Genomic DNA, 21685 nt, shown 5'->3' with positions numbered 1-21685 from the left:
AGACCGCTCTGGGCTCCTTGGAAGAGGAAGAGCGGGATATAAAATGTAAAATAAATAAATAAATAAATTTTAAAAAACTGGAAAACATAAGAATGGCCCTGCTGGAGCAGACTGAAGACCCACCTGATCCCAGCATCCCACCCCCTGCCCCCACCAGCAGTGGCCAACCAGATCCCTCCAGGAAGGATATTTATATCTCGCTTTTCAACCAAGGTGGTTCCCAAAGTGGTTCACAGAGATATAAATAAATAGATAGATATAAATAAATAAATAGAAAACGGACCCGAAGGGCTCACCATCTAGGAAAGGCGGCTTGGGGTTGCATTTAGGTGTGAAGCCAAAGTTTTCCTGGAAGAGGTGAGAAAAAGAGTCCCCGCAGCAGGCAGACCCGGGGCCTCCAGTTAACTCTACCGCCCTTCCTTCCAAAAATGGCTCAGGGCGGTTTACACAGAGAAATAATAAACATATAAGATGGACCCCGGTCCTCAAGGGGCTCACTCACAATCTAAAAAGAAACACAATAAAGTTTCTTGGGCCGGCTTTTCTGCCCGCACCGCTCCTCCTGTGCCCCCTTCAGCAGCCTTGCATTGAGACATCTAGCAGGCGAGCCTTTCCCTGCTAGGCAGAGGGACGAGCTTCTATCTTGGGGGGGGGGGGGGATCAGGCTGCTGCTCAAGGCACACAGGAGCAGCAAAAAGGCTACAGCCAAGAGTTGCTGGCAACCCTGCGAGAAGACGGAGACACAGGACAGGAGAGCAACGCGCGACTTTTGAACCTGGGCGGAGCCCCTCCTGGGTTATCTGGCCTCAGGGCCCAGCTCAAAGGCACAGGAGGGTCCGAGTCACGGGGTAGGAGGGTGGGGAGGTCTGGTCATGTGAGAGAGCACTGCAAAGGGAGCTTCCAAGAAGCGGGGCGGCGTTTTTTGCTTTTTCTTTCGCTTTCCTGCGAGGCGGCGGCGAGCCACTCGCCTCTTCTGCCTGACTGCCTTGGTTGCTTGCTCCGTTGGCCCAGGAGAAGAGGGAGATGGGCTCTTTCCGGCTCTCTGCGGGCCTCCTTGGGTTCATGGTGATGCTGGCTTCGGTGCAGGCAGGTGAGTCCGCCTTTCCTTTCGTTAGCCGAAGATCCTGGGTCTTCTTTGCCTCGGTCTCTGTAAAAGAGAGCGGCTGGGGCAAGCGGGCTAGAAAGCCCCTGAAGGGGATGGTTCTCTCTCGCCCCACTCCCAACAGTGTTCCCTGCAAGAGGAACGTAGGAAGCTGCCATATACTGAGTCGGACCATCGGTCCATCTAGCCCAGTATTGTCTTCACAGGCTGGCAGCGGCTTCTCCAAGGTGGCAGGCAAGAATCTCTCTCAGCCCTCTCTTGGAGATGCAGCCAGGGAGGGAACTTGGAGCCTAGATGCTCTTCCCAGAGCGGCTCCCTCCAACCCTTAAGGGGAATATCTCACAGTGCTCACACATCTAGTCTTCCTTTCATATGCAACCAGGGCGGACCCTGCTTAGCTAAGGGGACAAGTCATGCTGGCTACCACAAGACCAGCTGTGCTCTCCCAGCATTCCCTGCTGCAAGGACCTTGGGCTGCGGATGATGGGAGCTGTAGTCAACAACATCTGGGGATTCCTCTTACAGGGAACACTGCCCTGCAAGGACCCTGTGGCTAAGCATCTGCTTTGCCTGCAGTAGGTCCCAGCTCAGTCCCTGGCTGGCAGCATCTCCAGGTAGGGCTGGGAAATAGCTGCATGAAGCCCTGGAGGGCTGCTGCCCATTTGAGTTGGCAATGCTGAGCGAGATGGGTATGGCTCGCTAGAAAGTAGCTGCCTAGGTAACCCAGTCTCTGCAACGGTTGCTTGCCAACTATCACCCCATCCTCCAGCTCCAGAACACCCAAAGGGTTCTTTAGCCCTGCATCCTCTTTTGGTAGTCACACAGATGCCTTGGGGAAGCCCACAAGCAGGGCATGCAGGCAACACTCCTCTCCTACTCTGTACTAAGCAACAGGTATTAAGGGTAGACTGTTCCTGTATGTGGAGGCTCTATTTGGTTCTCGTGGGTAATTATGGCAGGGGATCGAGGATGAAAGAGCAGGGTAGATTGCAAAACCTCCAGACATCAAGGATGAAAGAGCAGGGTAGATTGCAAAACCTCTAGGTGTGTTTGAGCCCTAGAATAGGGCTGGGTCTTTTCTGCAGTACACTGAGTTAGATATCCCTTTTACCCTTTTCATAAAGGTCAGTCAACTTCTTACCACCACCACTACAAATGGTGACCTTCGGGAATCTTAAATTGGAGGTTAGGGGGAGCAAGAATGGGAATGGAATACTTTTTGCAAATGGGCGTGTCAGATCGTCTCCAGCAGGGGATGCAGCGTCTGAGTCCCATTCTGTTGAGCCTTGTGGTTAATGCAATCCTGCTAATGAGGCAGAGACCCTTTGCATGCGTTGCTAACAGGAAATGGGCATGGTGTGTTTGAGTTTGGTTCTCATATTTTGCTGAATGTCGCTTTTTGGAAGCAAGAGGCCAAGACGCAGCGGTTCTGCGTAATGGAAAACCAGCGAAGCACAATCCATTTTTTGGCTTTGTCTGGCAATGTAAGTTCCCCAAATGCAACCGTAACCTTTTCTTGCACCCTTGGATGGGGCTGGAGACAGACAATAATTTCAGAGTTAATAATGATTTCAGAGAGGTATTGCTTCCTCCAGTGGTGTGTCTGTACTTTTGTGTCCCACTTTTGTCTTGGTTTGCAAAACAATGCAAAAGTTTGATGAACCTGCTTGCCAGAGGCAAAAGTGGGGAGATTATACACCCCATGAACAGCTCTCCCTCTTTCAGATGGCTTTCAGGTAATATAATCGGTCTCCAGCTTGAATAATGGGCAATCTCACTCCTCCCTAGCATATCACTCTAGCCTTCAGTTTACAGAAAAACCAAGAAATGAACAGGATTGGAGGACAAGACCATTGGCAAGTGGGGATTCAGTTGCAGAGAACAGGCATTACTCTTGGTTTCTGTGTCCCTCCTTGCATAGTTTCCAGCTCTTATGAACGATTTGATGGTAATATAGAACCTATCTAGTGCTTTCTTTCAGAGTCATTTGTAGTATAGGTCATTATTATTATTAGCCCTATATTGCAGACGGGAACAGCTGTGGTTGAGAAAGTGATTAGCTTAAGTATACGGCAGCGGTGAGACGTGAGTGGAGGATTTCCCATTCACAATTCAGACTGTTGGCTGTTTACACTATATGCTACCACTTGGGTGATAAACTAAAACTATGAGACAATATGGAATAAACCCTGTTTTGACCTTGAGTTCCTTGGAGGTGGCGGCGGGGACAACATACAGTTTGTTGATTACAGTATGATAAATAAATGTCCCCATTTGTAACTTTTCCTTCTGGGATAGCACAGCTAGCTGTTGGCTTTCTGCATTTTTGCCTTATCCAGGCTGAGAGGTGATGGCTGTTGCAGAAGCAAATCTCGTGCATGTATTCTTGCATCTGAGGCAAGGCTTGCATGAGAGAGAGAGATCTCCCACTTTGCTGCCAGTTCAGTGGCCTAAGCAGATCTGGATGGTGTGTGAAGCTGCACCGGCTTCCACTCGTCTCTTTGTGCTGCCTTTCCCCAGGAAGAAATTTCTGGCTGTTCCGCCAACGTGTCCTGCAGCAGTGGGAGGAACGTGCCGCGAAAGAGGTCTATTATCGCTTACGGCTGTTGGCGCAGGGGCCGACCAAAATGGTGTGGACGCCTCCCAAGGAGGGCACCATCCTTCAACCCCTGGACCACTTTGACCGGCAGGAAAGGCGAACGTTCAATCAGGTAAGAGATGGTGGCAGAGCAAGGGGATCTCTGGGATGCTGGGATGCTGGCTTGGATGGACCTCTGGTCTCGTGGATGGTGGTTGTAGTCCAAGATCATCTGGGGATCCAGGCTTGGGGATCCCTTCAGCTCGGCGGCCTCTGCCATGCCTCACTTTCTCTTCCTTTCCTCCCTACAATCCACAGCGATTTTGGATCAACGAGGATTATTGGCAACGCCCCAGTGGGCCCGTCTTCCTCTACATTGGGGGCGAAGGTGCCTTGTCGGAGTACGCTGTCCAGTCAGGTAGGTGCAGCTGGCTGGGAATGAACATCTGGGTTGTGGAGATCAAGAAGAGCGATGGGTTTGGGGGAGTTTATTTGAGCTGGGGCGTGGCATTCAAGCTTTTTCCCAACGCCCAAAGCTCTGCCCTGGAATGAGTGAAGTAAAGCACAGTGAAGGCCTGTTCAGCTTGGGTGGGGCAGAGCACTGGTCCTCTTTCTCCCCAATAACCCCATTTTGGGAAATAAGCTGGGCCAGGGGTACTGAGAATGGGAGCAATACAGGGTCCCTCAAAGGGTCCTGGTCCCATCTCCACAGAAAGAGACTAGGGAAATGTACAAAAGGTGGTTCGAGCTGCCGTTCAAGCACAGTTCTGAAGCGAGGGCCAGGAGTTGCAAGATAAAGGAGAGCAGGTCTTTACCTGCTTGCCGCCGTCCCATGCAGCTTCTTGCTAGGGCACTGCGCATCCCAAGAATCCCTGCACAGCGCCAGCACACTGATGGCGTCCATGCATGCGCCTGCTGGTGCCACATGGGCAGGCCGAGAGCAGGTAATCTTTCTTAAAGCTCCCAGTCCCTGCTAACAAACTATGCTCAAACTACAATTCATGCACATTCCTAGATGTGACCTTCACTCACGAGAGTTCGCAAGCATGCTTCTGTGCCCCAGCTGACTAAATGGTCCCTCGGGCTGAACTGGAAGAATTCTCCATATATCTTCTTACAATTTTGTCTTCAGAACTCTTCACCTACTACCTGTGTTCAGATGTCTGTACACAGCTATATGCTTGAGTGACTCTGCCTGCGTTTGTTCTAAAAGTGCACCTGGGTACAGGCTGCTCAAATGCATTGTACATATGCATTGGAGATGTACATATCAGGCGGTGCAGAAATATTATAAATAAATGTGTACAGATAGGAAGTGTATGCTGCACCTGTGTTCAGCATAATTTGGGAATAACTCTACCTGTGCACACTGTTCCCTTGTACGAGTGTTGAACAAAACATCTCAATGGGGCTTGTCTCTCAACTGATCCGTACTCACTGCTGTCACTGCATGTGTTGCCTGAGGTTATTTTTCAGATGTTCACCAGATTTGTCTTCAAGTTCAGCTGCCTGATCTGCAGTTTGAAAAACCCCTGGCTCCGTCTCCTCTTTTGGGGGGAAGTCCTGCATAAAGAAAAATGTTTGTATGAGTTGAATGGGAAGTGAGAGGCATCTGCTTGCATCACAAGTCTGGTGTGTGGTGGCGCAATCTGGGCCTGGGACAGCTAAGCCAGGAAATCTCTTCTCTGCCTTCCTTTCTGGAAGTCCTGTGGTTGGATTCTCTCTGTGGCTTGCTTATGATTGACAGACCTGCCTCTGCTTGGTGTTCTGATTTCAGGGCATTACGTGGAGATGGCCCGGAAGTATGGCGCCCTGGTGGTAGCCTTGGAACATCGTTTCTATGGGGCCAGCCTCAACCCTGATGGCCTGGAAGACCACAACCTCCAGTTCCTGTCCAGCCAGCAAGCGTGAGTTGGCACCTTGGCTGAAACGTGTCTCTCCTGGGAAGAAGCTATTGCAGTATGCGTGGGGTGGCGGGGAGTGTACACAGCTGTTTATGCAGAATGCTAAACTATCTCCTAGTATTTGGGGTGTAGGGTAGCCCTTTCTGCATAAATTATACAAATTTTGGCCTATTTCGCATAACTTATTCTCAGTCATGGGGTGGCACTGAACCTTCACCCCCTGACCCCTGGAAGTCTGATTTAGATCTCTGGGATCTCATCAGGTATTGCCTAGGCACTTTGAAGCCCAGCTTCATGAATTTTGTGAAAGTCTTCGAGGAAAGTGGTATATAAATATTCGCCATATTCATATTTGTCGTATTCACCACTACAACTAAAAACTGGCTCTTTTTTAAAGCAGCAAGCTGATTTCTAGGAAGCTGAACCTTGGGCCTCCTAATCACCCTGATGAATTTTCTCTCTTGCAGTAGGTGGTGTGAACAGAGCCAGGACAAGGCATTTGTACACCTTTAGGTCCCCAGTGAAAGCATGAAGTCCACAGTTCTGCCTCCCAAGACCAGGTCCCACGCAGGTTCCTGATGCCCACCTGAGAGTCTCTGCCCAACTTGTCACCGACATTTGAAGCTGGATTGAGAATTTCGGGCAGCATGGGAACTGGAGGTTGGTGGGTTCAGAGGACGCAAGCACTGCCCACGAACCTCTGGTTCCCATCTTACTTGTGTTTTGGGCAGTTGTGTGAACCAGCCCTAGGTATAACAGGGTCCAGCTATCCCTTCCTGCCCCAAACCTATGTATAGCTTTCCTGAGAAGCGGTTGGATCATATGTACATTTCATTCAGTAGGATCAGCGAATTTACTGTTGAAAGGAGGGAAGGATTCTTGTTTTGCAATGCTCCACTCGCTGGAATGTCGAGGCCAGTCCTAGCCCAGCTTTTCCTTTACACTGATTGGCCAAAGCCTTTGCCTGTAGAATTCCTTCTGCTTTACGGTGATTGGACAAGATCTTTGCCTGTGGGACTCTTTTCGCTGTACAGTTCGGGATGTTGCCCAAACCCTTAAGCTTGGTTAAAACTACTGCCTGTGGACAAAGTCCAAGTAAACAAACGTTTCACCAGTTACAGCTCAACCATCTCTGTGCACATAGAGGCCATCTCTTGTAACCAAACTCCAGTGTTATTACATGAGCCTAGTAATAGTCTTGTGGTAGCAAGCATGACTTGTCCTTGTAGCTAAGCACGGTCCGCCATGGTTGCATATGAATGGGAGACTCAAAGTGTGAGCACCATCCTCCTCATGGGATGGAGCTGCTCTGGGAAGAGCAGAAGGTTCCAAGTTCCCTCCTTGGCAGCATCTCCAAGACAGGGCTGGGAGAGATTCCTGCCTGCAATCTTGGAGAAGCCGCTGCCAGTCTGTGCAGACAATACTGAGCTAGACGGACCTGTGGTCAAATACTGAGTATCTGGCAGCTTCCTATGTTCCTAAGCTAATAACAGATGAATTCTTCACAAGGGACAAATGATCCATAGTCATGATCCAGAGTGGCAGTTTTCCACCTCCCTTTTCTTTGCCTCCTTCCCTTGCAGTTTGGCCGATCTCGTTTCCTTCCACCGCTTTGTGACTCAGAAGTACGCCTTGAAGTCCAACACCACTTGGATTTGCTTTGGAGGTTCCTATCCTGGTTCTCTGGCTGCTTGGTTCAGACTCAAGGTATGGCCCTGTGGGCATCTGTAGAGCCCTTTATATGGTGACTAGGGAAACTACTTGTAGCAAGGAGTTGTTGGGGGTCAGATGGTCTTGAGATGGTCTTCTGGCTTGGAAGATGGTCTTCAGTAGATGGTCTTGTTTCTGGCTTGGAAACAAAACTAAATCGGAAGGAAGCCTTTGGGATCTGGGGCCAGGCAAGCAGTCACTGTGAACTGGCTTAACCTCTGGATCCCAAGTTCGGATCACAGAACTTTCGAGTTGGAAGGAACCATGGAAGGATCCAAAGGGGAAATATATCTTCCTCCTTCTGCGTTTTATTTTCCAGTTTCCCCATCTGGTCTTTGCTGCAGTGGCTTCTTCTGCCCCCGTCAGAGCCCAGCTGGATTTTTTGGGCTACAACGAGGTAAGGCCTTGCTGAGAAATGGAGCAATCACTTGGTTCAGGGGTTGTTGGCTGATGGGCTAAATCCAACCCTGGAGCAATTTCCCCTGGCCACTCAACGACCCTTGCAGATTTTAAGCAAAGTCTGGCAAAACACTGGCCTGGCGTTTTCCGTTGTAAGGAAAGGGAAGCTGTCTCCAAGTGGTTATGAACTTGAGAGATACTCCACGGATTACATGATCATCTCTCCGAGGGGTTTTGTATGTCATGTGCTCAGGGCACAGCTAACACATTTAATAGTGGTGTTCACCGAATATTTTTATATATGGCTTTTAAAAAGCAAAACCTTTTCACAAGGCGGTGCACAGCATTTAATAACAAGCAACATGAGCTTGATAACTTGGGAGCTGTGGATGCTGAAGGGTGCCAGCTTACTATGGAGCCCACCCAGCCCCCGTGGTGATGGGGCGCTGGGGTGGGATCGGCTTGGATGTGCAAAATAAACTCCCGTGCCTTCCCAGCATTTGACCCCTGGAACAAAACTTGGAGGAATAGGGCAGCCACAAGAATGCCACGTTGGGCTGTCCCTGTTTTTAGTTGGTAAACGTCTCCGAAGCCAGGACACCTAAACAGCCATCTTCCCTCGCCCTGATCAACCAATCTTTGGGGACATCTTTGCCAAAAGATGTATTAAAATTATTTTTATATTGTTTTAAATGGTGTTTGGGTTTTTTGTGTTAAATTTGTTGTGTACTGCCCAGAACCTTTGCATGGGGTGGTCTAGAAATGGAATGAATGAATAAATAAATAAAAATAGTCACAGGGGACATGTGAGAGATTCATCAGACCAGGACTTACTTGGCAAAGAGGCACCTTGAATGTGGTGATTCTCTTTATTTAGCAGGGGGAGAGTAACTGGCCCTATCCACCCCCAGCACAGTACTTCCAGTGACTGTTGCTGGTGTGCATCTCATGTTTCTTTTTAGATTGTGAGCCCTTTGGGGACAGGGTTCCATCTTATTTGTTGGTTATTTCTTTGTGTAAACTGCCCTGAGCCATTTTTGGAAGGGCAGTATAGAAATCGAATGAATGAATGAAGCACTGAAAAGAGAATGGCCCTTTCTTGCTGTCCATCTTTTCTGGCTCAACCCCTCCTTGAAAGCTGCAGATGTGGCAGTTTTCTGCAACAGTTCTAGGTTTAGTCCCTAACATCTCCGCTTGAAATGATAACAGAGCCGGGAGAGGCCACGCCCTGAGACCCTGCAGAGTCACTGCCAGTCAGAGTTGATAACGGTGGATTAGATGGGTCCGTGGTCTGGGTTGGCTTAAGAATGCTTCATTATTTCCCTCCTTTTTGCTCCCGTCCCTCTAGGTGGTTGCTGCAAGTCTATCGAATCCAGTGGTTGGTGGTTCCAAAGAGGTCTGTTTTCTATAACGAGCAGTCACAGGTTTGGTTCTTGGGCTGTGTGGTGAGTTTCCAGAGGCAGATGTTCTAACCGCTGCTTCCTGGGATCTCGCAAGGTGGCCCTCCTTTTGCAAATACCTGTTCGGTTTCCTCTTGGGCATAAGACTGTGAGATGGGAACTAGAGTCTCTGGTTCAGATGCTGCTTCAAACTCACTAGGAGGCCTTGGGCAGTCTTGTTTCTCGCAGCCTCAGCCTGTCCATCTACAACAGGGGTCACAAACTACAGCCTCCCAGCTGTTTTTGAACTACAACTCCCATCATCCTCATTCACAGTGGCCAGTAGCCAGGGATGATGGGAGTTGTAGTCGGCCAACATCTGCAGGAGGGCTGCAGTCTGAGACCCTTGATCTACAACATGGGAATAGTAGCCCTGATCTACCAGGGTGGTTGCAAGGATTGCCGAGAGAATCTATGTGAAACTGCGCAGGGCCTTAAATTGGTTTCAGGGGCTGTCCTCCCTGACCTCACTTTAACTAAGGCACAGTCGGTGGATTCCAGAGACAGGGCCTTCTCAGTGATGGCCCCGTACCTGTGAAATCCGCTCCAGGCAGATATGTCAGGCTCCCATCTTTCCTGTTCTTAAACAACAATTAAAAGTACTTGGAATACTTGAAAAGCTCTGTATAATGCTGATCACTAGTCTGCCTGCCTGCCGTCTGGGGGCTGAAGCAGTTCTTGCTTTCCCCACACTTTCTAATCCACTAAAGCTCCCTTTGCTTCCAGAGTTAGGGACAGAATCCAGCAGTCCTGACTTCTGCACCCCTTCCCGCCCCACCAAAAAACCAATATCTCCCAACCCACGAAGACTCCACTTTACAGCTACAATTGTGGATAGAACCCAGGAGATCAGCACTCTGACCACTATGCTGTCCTTTCTCGGCAGGAAACACAGCATTCCTTGTCCTCTCTGCCTTTTGCCCAGACTTCATGTTTGCACCGTGCAAATAGACCCTCCTCATTCCTGTGTCTCTCCCTGCAGTGTCTTGAGGCCGTGGCTGAGGCCTTCTTCGTGGTGGACAGCTTGATGCAAGCCGGAGAGCAGGCCAAGCTAGCCAAGGACTTCTGCTCCTGTGGGCCCCTGGGGGGGCCGGACGACTGTGTCGAGATGGTCAGCAACCTGGCTGATATCTTCATGGGCATCGTGCAGTACAATAACGAAGGCGTGTCATGGGGCACTGTGGCAAGCGTGTGCCGTATCATGACCAACCACAGTGGTGGCTCTCCCTACCAAAGACTTATGGCTGTCACCAATGTAAGAGGGTTATTACAACAGTGCCATAATAGAGAAGTAAAAATGTCCAGGTAGGGCTGGGGCAGGTTTCTTGTCATGGGAGAGCTGCTGCCAGTCGGTGCTGCCCGATACTGAGCTTGCTGCACTAGTGACCTGACTCAGTAGGCAGCAGCTTCCTGTGCTCATAATACAGGGAGAAATGACACCAGTGCAAAATATATCACCACCCATCCCACGTATGGCATTTCATGTTGCTATGCTGAGAAAAGGTTCTGTCATTGAACCAGAGTTCAGATTAAGCCTTATGTGTGTCGTCGTCTTCTTTTTACAGATGTACTTGAACAACATGGGTCTACCTTGTCTACATAACTCTCACAATGAGACCCTACAGATTCTGCGGAGCACGAACATCACTATGTGGGGCGTGGGCATGAGGCAGTGGTACTTCCAGACGTGTACAGAGTTCGGATATTGTGCGTGAGAAGGGAACGCTTCACCCTGTCTGAGCCCTCAGGCCCACACCCCTGTGCCATGTTGCACCGAGCCAAAAATAATGCTTTATAGAAGAGCCTTTGCTTGCCTGCTTCTGAAGCGTCATGCTGTGCTGACTAGGAAGAGCCTTTCCAGTGATCGGATGCACCTTCTCCCCCGTCCTTGGGTGCCCTTATGTTTAGGAAATGCACCCTTTCCTCTCCCATCACAACTCTGTCCAGTCCCTTCTGTCAACAAGGGATGGAGGCTCTCTTATTTCCCCACTAGTCCCCCCCACACGTGGCCAGCCTCAACGCTGCTTTTATAATTCCTTCTTCCTCCTGATCTAGACCAGACCTGTGAGGAGCCCGCCTGCCCCTTCTCCCGCCTTATGACCCTGAAGCCCCAACTCGACCTCTGCTGGCAGGTCTTCAACATCTCCCCGGACAGCGTCCAGGAGGCAGTGTCTTTCACCAACGAATACTACGGGGCCGACCATCCCAAAGCCAGTCGTGTCCTTTTCGTGAATGGTATGGAGAAAGGGATGGGGTGGATCCTGTCGAATTGGCCTGACCAGAGTCCATTGCATTTCTTTGGGGCCGACTCTATTTCTAATTAAAGTACAGAGAGAGGGGCCACTTTTCAAGCGTGCCTAGAACTGATCCTCTACCTTGGGAACCCTGTTTTCTGATACTGGACATTTAGTGGCTCATTGGGGTTACTCACCAGAGAGAAGAAGGAACTCTGCATATGCTATGAGGTATCCTTTCCTCGATTATTATATGAGGGATGTATGGTTCCTTCCCTTCTCTCACTGTGTATGTTTAGTCTGGAAAAGAGATGGTTAAGGAGAGAGATCGGGCTTCAAATATCTGAAGGGCTCTTGCATAGAAGGAGGAGATGATTTGTTCTCTGTTGCTTCTGAGAGGAGGTCTAGAACCAATGAGTTGAAATTACAAGGAAGCAGATTCAGGCTAGACATTCGGAGGAATTTTCCTAACTGTAAGGGCTGTTTGACAGTGGATAAGTCTGCCGTGGGGGGTGGGAGGCTCTCCTTTTTTCAAACCGAGGCGGGATGGGATGGGAACACCTCCAAGGTCCCTTCCAATTCTACAACTCTTTGATTCTTTCCCCCCTTCTGTGGGTTCCTTTTCAATAGATCACAGTGAGGGTGCTGATCAGCTGTGTACAAAATCCTCACTCCAAACCAGGTCGTCTGCAAATGATCTTTCTTGTGTCTAGGGCTGGCTTTCACTTGAGAGTTCCATTTGACATGCAGAGAACAGACAAAATGAAGTTGGGTTTCATTCCAAATTCAAAGCCAAGGAGATCAGTTTTCTGAAGCTATGGTTAATGTGGCACGCTTTCCAGTAAGAAACTTGTCAGGAGTAGCAGGATCTTTGGGCTGACTTCAGGGAAATGCTTGCACTGAATTACTTGTAAGGGCAAAAGGAAGGGAGGATTTTGAGTTAGACTTGTGAATAATCATGTACACCAAAGAACCAGAAGTTGTTGTTGTTTTTTCCCCTGTGCTTTTTTTGGATCAATAATCCAAATCCTGCACCAAGCAGAGCTGAGTGTCTGTATAGATTTGCTTCTGATGTTCATCGGGAAGGGCAAGGCTTCAGTATACTACCACCACCACCTCCTCCACCTGCAAATATTTATATACCACTTTACAACAAAAAGTCCCCAAAGCGGTTTACATAGAGAAATATAAATAAAAAAGATGGCTCCCTGTCCCCAAAGGGCTCATAATCCAAAAAGAAACATAAGGTTGACACCAGCAACAGCCACTGGAGGGATGCTGTGCTGGGGTTGGATAGGGCCAATTGCTCTCCCCCCGCTCAATAAAGAAAATCACCACTTTAAAAAGGGGCCTCTTTGCTCAGTTAGCCATCTCCCTCAGATTCTGATATAGACATGATGGCATTATGTTCATTATGCTGCGGAGGATTGAATTGTGCACCGAATATTACATTCCACATTTGTTAAACAATCATCAGATATACACAATCCTGGAGTTCTTTTCCATCGGCTACATATAGTCTTGAAGGATTTTTTTGGCAGCTCTCCAGGCAAGTTATAAATGAAGAAGAAATAGATTTCTGAAACAGCTACAGTTTCATATGGAAATCGTGGGAGGCTGACATCTTGACTGGTATTACGAAGTCAAGGTAGCAAGGCATATGAAAGAATAAGCAGAAGGGAGACAGGAGAGCAGTCTATGGTCAGTGAAAATGCAGGTGTACCAGAAGCTTCTCTTCGGAGGAAAAGCAACCTCTAAGAAAGGGACTTTAGATGTTATGGGAAGTACCACTTCCGTATGGGATATGCAGATTGCTTGTACAGTGATGCTTCATGCTGTGTCCAAAACCCATCTAGTTGACTGCAAAGATGCATTCAAGAATCCATGCTGGGCTTTGGGTTGGTGGTTTCATTTTATTTTTTTTAAGGACTGAGTCTAGGCACTGGGAACTACCTTTTAAAGGCCTGCTAGCTAATAATGAGACTTCCTCTCCTCAGGCGACATCGACCCCTGGCATGCACTGAGCGTCCTCAAGAACCAGTCTCTCTCCGAAGTGGCCATTTTAATCAACGGTACTGCTCACTGCGCCAACATGAGCCCATCTCAGCCCTTTGATCCGCTGCCCCTTGTTGAAGCCAGACAGGTGAGAGTGGGCCAGGAACCCCAGCCATTTGGGGTGGAGAGTGTTGCAGGAGACAAGGCAGCTGGAAACCTTTTGCAGGGTGGGAAAACTACAGTTTTATCATAGAAATACCAGGTTTACTGCTTGGTCCCGGACGCCTAGCATTTGCTCCTTTTCCTGTTGTATGTCCCAGTACCTGATATTCAAAGGGATACTGCCTCTGAATATGGAGTTTCTATTTATTGGGCACAGCTCAATAAATAAGCACGTGCCCCACAAATATGCCAAAATGGGAGCAATTACAGGACGAATATTAAGCATTGCTAGAAATGCTTTAGCAACCCTTTAAAACATATGCTTGTAGCTGAACAATTGTATGCAGTTATTTCAGGGCTTCTCAGCCTTAGGTCTCCAGATGTTGTTGGACTCCCTTTCCCATAATTCCCAGCCACAATGGTGTTTGGCCTTTGTGGCTGGGGATTATGGCAGTTGTAGTCCAACATCATCTGGGGACTTGAAATTGGGAACTCATGGTGTAGAGCATTCTCTGCCAACTGGGGCTAAGCCTTGTTTTCTTTTCTCTCTTCCATAGCGAATCACCTCCCAGGTTGGCATATGGTTGAAACGGGCAAGAAAGATGGATGGAGACTGCTGAGTGGCTAGATGGGAAGGGGCTTCACTGCCCCATGCTGTTGGGAGTTTCTCAAGAGAGAAAGCCTGCTTGGATTCATCCTACCAAAAGGACTGCTACAAAACATTTTTGAATCACCTAGAAATTGGCATCTCTGCCACAGTGACTGTGCCTTTTTAATTATTGTTTTTTAACTTTCCAAATAGAAGATTATTTAATATGTTTGATTAGCTTCTTGCTGATAATGTGCCCCCCCCCCCCGTGAAGCTAGATCTGCTTGTAGAAGGCGAATGGGCATAGCAGTAGGTTGCCAATTTTTTCCACTGGTCTTGCTTCAGTGCTATCTAACTGTAGCCTGAACTGCGGGAATTTGGAAAGGGAAGCTTTTCCCATCACTTTCTCTCCAGTTCAGGAAAAAAGTTTCACATTTAATCTGTCTTGTCCAGCCTGTGTGCTAAAGTCACTAGGGCAAGGCCAGTAAAACATTTGGCAAGTTCTGGTAGGAAAATATTCATCATGGTCTTGCTTGATTCCCCCTTCCCTGTGAAGTTCTCTAGATTAGAAGGCAAGTCTTACAATGTTTCAGAAATAACGGGAAACTCTTTTCTTCATGCAGAGATTTAATGCAGAATTGGAGTTAAATCATGATTGCAGAGTTGAAAAGGGGGTTTCTTGCAAAATCTAGCCCTGTCCCCTTATCTCTAGATTGTGTCGCTTAGAGTTACGCCGATTGAGGGTCCCCCTTTAGCATTCCCAGCTCTTGGTGGTTCTTAGATCTAGGTGCTGGTTTGCACATATCTACTTATCACTTGGAGTTTCAAGTCCTGATTTGCACATGCGAGCATTTAATGTTAGAGCCAAGACAGACGCTGCTTCCTGGTTTTCAAATGGTCATTTTGAAAGCTCCTGTGGAGCGGAGGTGCAGAGCTTTGTTAATGTCTCCAGTGTGCCTGAGCTCCTCCATGAGGGCCACTTCCTTGAAGAAGCTCTCTGTCTCCTGCTGCAGTTCCTTCAAGTCCTGGATCTCCAGCGCAAGGGTGTAGAGCTGACTGAAAAGCTTCCAGTCAGTCAGGCGCAGTTTCAGCTACACAGTAAGGAAAGGGTTGGTTTTGTTATATATGTGTGTGTGTGTCTATGGCACCTTATCTTGCCCCACAACCAATTATCTGCCCCCTAAGGAGCTTATAATTGAACAGGGTGAAGGCGCAGGGCAGAAATCACGGCAGAAGACCTGCAATTACAGCTTCATTTCAGTTGGGATGTTCAGCCGGGGGTTCACAAATGTGGGTCCCAGTATGTTGGACTACAACTCCCATAATCCCCAGCCACAGTGACCAAAGGCCATGGGGATGACGGGTACCCCACATGGACTGCATTTGAGAACTCCTGTCTCCCTCTGGGCTCACAGACAGGATGCCTTTGCATACCAGTTGCAGGGGACCATCAGCAGGAGAGGGGCCATGCCTTCATCTCCTGCTTGTAGGCTTCCCAGAATAGTATTGCACTGGAGGGGCAGGGTAGAAATATTTTAAATAATAAATAAATAAATAAATCTGGTGGTCCAGAAACAGGATGCTGGACTTGATCTAGCAGGGCTGTTCTTATGTACTTTAGCCAAAGCTCTTCATAGGAAAGAGGAATGTTGAGGATTGTTTTTGAAAGAAGAAAAAGAGGTGACTAATAGAAAATGACACTTGTAGAAAGGAACCAAGGTATGAGGGCAGTCATTTTTGGAGACCAGAAGACATCTGAGCAGGCACACGGTGGAAGAGCAAAGATCACTGGCTGGGATACAGTGGGGAAATAAGGGTGAAAGGAGAAACTTCAGTAAAAGAAGCAACAACCAGTTTGTGTTTGGGTTATTGCGGAGTCCTTTTGCTCTGGTTTATTGTGCAGGCTTTGCATTGAATAAGATGGATTCCTATTCTGTCTGCGCGTAGTAATTATAATCTGCCAAATCCCATCCCCTGGAGAGAAAAAAACAGAAGCAGGCTCCTCTGTACAAAAAAAGAACTCTCAGAGCCCTTTCTAACAACATGTCTCCTTTATGGTGCAAGACTCACCATTTCATGGTGCAGCCAGGATATGCCATCAGGACTCCCCTCGGGCCGTTTGACCTCTTCCTGCTCTCCCTTCTCGGGCAGAGAAGACCGAATCAAGCTGGGGTCCCTGAACGCTTTAGGCAAGGGGGGCAGTCCGTCGAAGGGAGGCTCCTCTTCATTTGCCCAGGCCCAGGTGTCCATGGGGAGAATCTCTGATTGTGGTCTAAGATGATGCCTGGAGAATGAGGATTGTCCGGTTAGTTTGCCCCTTGGAGGATCTTCTGGTGGCTAAAAAGAAGAATGTCATGTTGGCTTTCTATAGCAGGGGCCTTAAAGTCCCACCAAGAAATAAAATGGCGATACAGATCACACAAAAATGCATTACTAATGGGAACGCTGTAATGTGTGCGGTGGTTCTTAGCTTAGACGTGACTTCAGGCCTTCTCAGTAGCTGCCCCTAGATTGTGGAATGATCAGTTTATTATCCCTGGAGGCCTTCAAGACAGCCATAAAAACCAGCCTCTTCAGCTTGGCTTTTAATAGGTTAGGGTTTGTTTGTTAAGTTTGTTAATGTTTTTAAACGGTTTTATTTTTTTATTGTGAACCACCCTGAGCCATTTTTAGATAGGCAGTTTATAAATTATATTAAAGAATAAATTTAAGGTCAATCCTCACACTCTTAACTTTGGACCAGCCATTTGGGAATGTGTGGTTAGTGTTCTGGGAATTTGGGTTAGTGTGGGAATCCCCAAATCTGGGAATTTGGGTTAGTGTGTCAGACAGACCAGGGTTTGGGAGACCCAGGTTCAAATCCACACTCAGCCATGAAATTTGCTGGGTTAACTTGGCCTAGCTTACACACTCTTGGCCTAGCTTATCTCACACAAGGGTGTTGTGTGAGGATAAAATGAAGAGACGGAGGCATGTTTTGAAGATAAAATGGGGAAACGACCATGTCTGCTGCCCTGCCCTCCTCTGAAGTAGTGTGTAATAAAAATGTAATAAGTGTGTGGTGAATGAACCTTTGTGGTGACTAAAAATCAAAACTCTTTTACAGTCTCAAAGCCCATTGAGATTGGCTGCTCCTAGTTAAATGTTTCTGAGAGGTGATATGGGTGGGGCTAGTCCACAGGACGGCTCTCCTGTCATTTTGAGGCCCCGTTCTTTTCCAGTTGTGTTCCTGCCTGTTCCAAAGCTCCGCTACTTGATCCTCCCTACATTTGCTACGTTCATGTCATGTATGAATTCCTAACCTCCAGAGTTCCCATAACCCCCTGAACTCCAGCTTCTGGCATTGGTGTTCACAGTGCATATTTTGTTTACTTAAAATCACAAGTCACCTGAAAGTCAAAACAATCCACAAAGGAGGAAGCAAGTAAAAGCATTTACAAACGTAGATCCAGTTATCCCACAAGCTTTTTAAAACAGACGGTTGCCTGTGGCACGGCACCAGCTTATGCTCTACAAACCTCTGTCTGCTGCTCTGAGTTGTGAACGCAAAGCAACGTTGCGTGTGACAAAACTTTTTGTCGTTAGGCAACGGAGGGCCCTGAGGTGTGGCTACTGCCCGTGCCCAAGCTGGAGCGCCTGATGCTTTAATTGCTGTGCCCAGGAGGGAATTCTGGCTGACGCAGTTTCTCCATTTCTCTAATTGCTTTATTTTTAGAACTGACATTATGTCACGACTGACTTTCTGCCTTCTCACCATTGTGGCTAAGGAGGATGGGAGCTGTATTGCAACATCTGGTATCTCTCCTAGTCTAGGCAGTACTTTTCCAGATAAGGGAGTTCAGATGATGGCTATTCTGACAGGAGGCTCTTTCCTCTTGTACATCCCTACCTTGGGGCTGCTCTCTTAGACTCTGGCTATGAGCTGTTTAGCCTGCTAACTAGCCCTCTGCTTTGGTCTTGATGCTGGCTGTATCTACATTGCAACCAAATAACTGTTTAATAGCCATTACTTGGTTCCTCCAAGGAATTGCAGTTTGGTGAAAATTCTCCACATGGAAACAATATAACAGCAGACCTTACTAGGCAATCCTGGGCCCTCAAAACTTGAGTCACCTCACTGGGTGGCTGTGATGGTAGAAGAGGATGGATAAGCAGGTACATTGCCCTGGACTTCTCAGAGGAAAGGTGTTGCGTAGAATTGCCTGGTGTCCGTCTGCCTATGGGTGGACTCTGCCTGCTTGCAACTTACCTTCCCAACCCTGATCCTGTGCAATCTGCTCGCGTCCTACTGTGTCTGCTCGGAGGGGAATGGCAGAAGATTCCAAGGGAGATGGAAGTCACCCAGGTTGCAAGGACCGTGATGGAAGGCTCTTGTGTCCACTGAAAATGGCAAGTGATGGTCGGCAGGCACTGAATGGATGCTGGCCTGTATGTGGCTGGGGAGTGGAGCCAGCTAGCTAGGCGAGGTGCTGATGAAGCTGTAGAAGCCAATCTTCATCTTCTCCAGGTCATGAAGAATAGAGAAAGGAGATCAATTGGACAGTGTAACTGGGCAAGTCAGGACAGCCTCCTCTTCCTCCTCCTCCTCCTCAAATGAACCTCCAAAGCTGTTTACCTCTCACAGTAGCCACCAATACCAGAAATGCCTTCAAAAGGCTTGGGAGGCACACGCCCAGCTCTGAGGCTGCCAGTTGGGCTGCCGGTTCGAAGTTCAGCCAAGAGTCTTCACACGCCCTTGTTTTTTCTCTCTGCCCCGTGGGGAACAGGAACTCCTGTCTGGCTCAAGTTGTGGTGGATGGGTAACCTATGCTCTCATCATAAAAGAACGCTCAGTGAAAATGATTGGCATGACATCCAGGCAGAAGAGGAAGTATATGCACTTCACACAATGCATAGTGGTACATATGTGAGATTGTCTTTATTGCTTTGCGTAACCTTTGGCTGTAAGCCTCCTGGGTTTGGCTTGGCAAGGAAGGTAGGGTGCAAATGGGTTTAATAAACACAAATTAAAGGAATTCATGGCCATAAAATGTGGTAGCTTGAATTGCTTTTTTAGAAAGAAAGGATGAGAGATATTCCAGTGAGGATTAAACAGAATTAGAACATGAGAGAACAAGGCCTATCTAGTCCAGCATCCTGTTTTGCCCAGTGGCCCACCAGATGCCTCTGGGAAGCCCACAGGCAAGAGGTGAGGGCATGCCCCCATCCTGCCTCCGAGCTTGTCCTCCATGAATTTGTCCAAGCTCCTTTTAAAGCCATTCAAGCTGGTGGCCATCGCCACATTCTTTGGCAGAAAATTCCATCAATTAATTATGCACTGTGGAAGCCACGAGTCACACTGGGAAACAGTCAGGGGGAAACATTCAGAGACCTGGACTGGACTTCTGTGACCATAGTCACATTAGCTATTATGCACATCTTCATACCCAAGTTTGAATGCATTGCACTTGTTAACACCAAGCCAGAGAATGACGAGGTGGTGGTGGTGGTAAGGTAAGATGTGCCGGCAAGTCGATTTCAACTCCTGGCATCCACAGAGCCCTGTGGTTTTCTTTGGTAGTATAGAGGAGGGGTTGACCACTGTCTCCTCCCGACACAGTCTGAGATGATGCCTTTCAGCATCTTCCTATATCGTTGCTGCTCAATAATAGTAGCAGCGGGGATTCGAACCAGCAACCTTCTGCTTGTTAGTCAAGCATTTCCCCGCTGCACCACTTAAGGTGGTGGTGGTAGTATATTACTATGCAGTCAATTTACAACTCAGGAGAAGCAAAAGTCAGGTCCTTGACCCTATGGAGTCTACAATCTAAACATAACAATGGGTGATGTTGAGAAGAATGAATTGGAGAGATAAGATGGCACAAGGTTGCACTGAAGGGTGTGGGTGAAGTCTTCCTGGATGAGGTGGATTTTTAAGAAAGGAGCATCACGTAGGTTGTGCATTATCACTCTCATCCCTGTAATCATTACAGGGGGGGGGGGAGAGAGAGAAGGTAAAGTGATGGGGATACGCTTCTATAACTAGATTTGTGTGGATCAGGCTGCTGATAAAACCACAGTAACAGAGCCAGCAAATAAACTAAAAAGTTGACAGTCCTACAAACAGAGACACAGGAAATCAAAGGACAACTTTTTAACATTTGATAAGTGCCTCCCTTGATTATCTTTCAGGGCTCTGTTACAAAAGAATAGGGTCTGTGTCAGTCATGGGATGGCAGGAGGGTCAGGGAAGCAGCTGGTCATGTGAGGAGAGAAAAGGGAGTTTTTCAAATGGGCATTTTGCTCTTTCTTTCAATTTTCTGGGGGGCTCCAGAGAGCAACTTGCTAGTTCTGGTTTGGTTGCTCTTTTGGCCCAGGAGAAGCAGAGGAGGGGCTCTTTCTGGCTCTCTGCAGGACTCTTTGGGTTCATGGTTCATTATGTATTTGTTATTTCTCTGTGTAAACCGCCCTGAGCCATTTTTGGAAGGGCGGAATAGAAATCAAATAAATAAATCAAATAAATAATAAATTATGCTGCTGTCTTTAGTTCAGGCAGGTGAGTCCATCTTTCGTTAGCCAAAGATCCCAGGTCTTTGACTGTCTGTGTTGTAGACTCCATGGGATCAGGGACCTGACGTTTGCTTCTCCTGCTTTGCAAACTGACTGCCTAGTTGCTGTGCAAGCAGGTGGGTTAGGAAGCCTCTGAGTGCTTCTCCTGCTTTGCAAACTGACTGCCTAGTTGCTGTGCAAGCAGGTGGGTTAGGAAGCCTCTGAGTGGTGCTTCTTTTTCTCTTGGGGAAGGACTCCATGGTAAAGTACCTAATCTGCATGCTGAACGTCTCAGCTTCAATCCCTGGCAGCATCTCCAGGTAAGGCTGGGAAATAGCTGTGACAGACTGTCACCAATGGTCTACCATTCCACTGCCCGTGGCCAGCACCAAGAGTAGAGGGTGGGTGGGTGGGTGGCTCCTCTCCTGTCCAGCCAGTGCTGTTTCGTTCACTGGCCAGGCTGGGTGCTTACTTTATCGCCTTTCCTTCTTTTCCAGTTCCTGGGACTTTCCAGATGTTGTTGTTGTTGTTTACACAGTCAGACAGGTGTTATTGACTGGTTTGTTTTATCCAGACATTGAATCCCTCCCAAGGACCTGGAATGGCTGGATTTTATTAATGTTGTTGCTGTTGTTATTATAGATATCATCGCAGAAGCTTAAGATTATTATTATTTATTTACACAGTCAGACAGGTGTTCTTGACTGGTTTGTTTTATACAGACATCGAGTCCTTCCCAAGGACCTGGGATGGCTGAATTTAATTGTCAATGTTGTTGCTGTTATAGATATTGTCGCAGAATATAGGCTGTTCCCAGACCCAGTAAAGTTGCTTTTTGTAATTGGCTGATGGTGATTTCTGTGGCCCCGATGGTGTTGAGGTGCTCTTCAAGGTCTTTTGGAACTGCACCCAGGGTGCCAATTCCCACTGGGATTATTTTGGTCTTTTTCTGCCACCGTCTTTCAATTTCAATTTGAAAATCTTTGTATTTTGTTGTTTTTTCTATTTCTTTTTCTTCTTTTCTGTTCTCACCTAGTGTTGTTGT

At 47.9% G+C, this 21685-nt stretch overlaps 2 protein-coding genes across 12 annotated transcripts in view; one reads left to right on the top strand and one right to left on the bottom strand.

Moving 5' to 3' along the window:
* Window positions 1–21685, bottom strand: part of LOC128332614 (uncharacterized) — a 48449-nt gene that overhangs the window by 26490 nt on the left and 274 nt on the right. For 4 of the 11 annotated variants that reach the window (XR_008310700.1, XM_053267112.1, XM_053267113.1 and 1 more), the window contains exon 2: window positions 16183–16396. Coding sequence is in view for 3 of the 11 variants with exons in the window: in XM_053267112.1 (XP_053123087.1) it covers window positions 16183–16396 (214 nt within the window). In the remaining 8 variants the exon portion in view is untranslated. Of the gene's footprint in view, window positions 1–5040; window positions 5244–16182; window positions 16397–21685 lie in introns of all 11 variants that reach the window. The other 7 variants (XR_008310707.1, XR_008310702.1, XR_008310704.1 and 4 more) reach the window with 3 other exon arrangements.
* On the top strand, window positions 803–14339 carry PRSS16 (serine protease 16). Its single transcript, XM_053267089.1, has 12 exons — window positions 803–1090; window positions 3623–3813; window positions 3999–4098; window positions 5458–5587; window positions 7168–7291; window positions 7614–7691; window positions 9042–9089; window positions 10115–10387; window positions 10698–10839; window positions 11188–11367; window positions 13364–13509; window positions 14081–14339. The coding sequence occupies exons 1-12, from the start codon at window positions 1024–1026 to the stop codon at window positions 14141–14143; spliced, it is 1542 nt and encodes a 513-aa protein (XP_053123064.1). The 5' UTR covers window positions 803–1023; the 3' UTR covers window positions 14144–14339.

This window comes from Hemicordylus capensis, chromosome 7, assembly GCF_027244095.1.
Source record: "Hemicordylus capensis ecotype Gifberg chromosome 7, rHemCap1.1.pri, whole genome shotgun sequence".
NCBI classification, from domain to species: Eukaryota; Metazoa; Chordata; class Lepidosauria; order Squamata; family Cordylidae; genus Hemicordylus; species Hemicordylus capensis.
The sequence above is the reverse complement of the archived record's forward strand: the minus strand, read 5'-3'. Positions and strand labels throughout refer to the sequence as shown.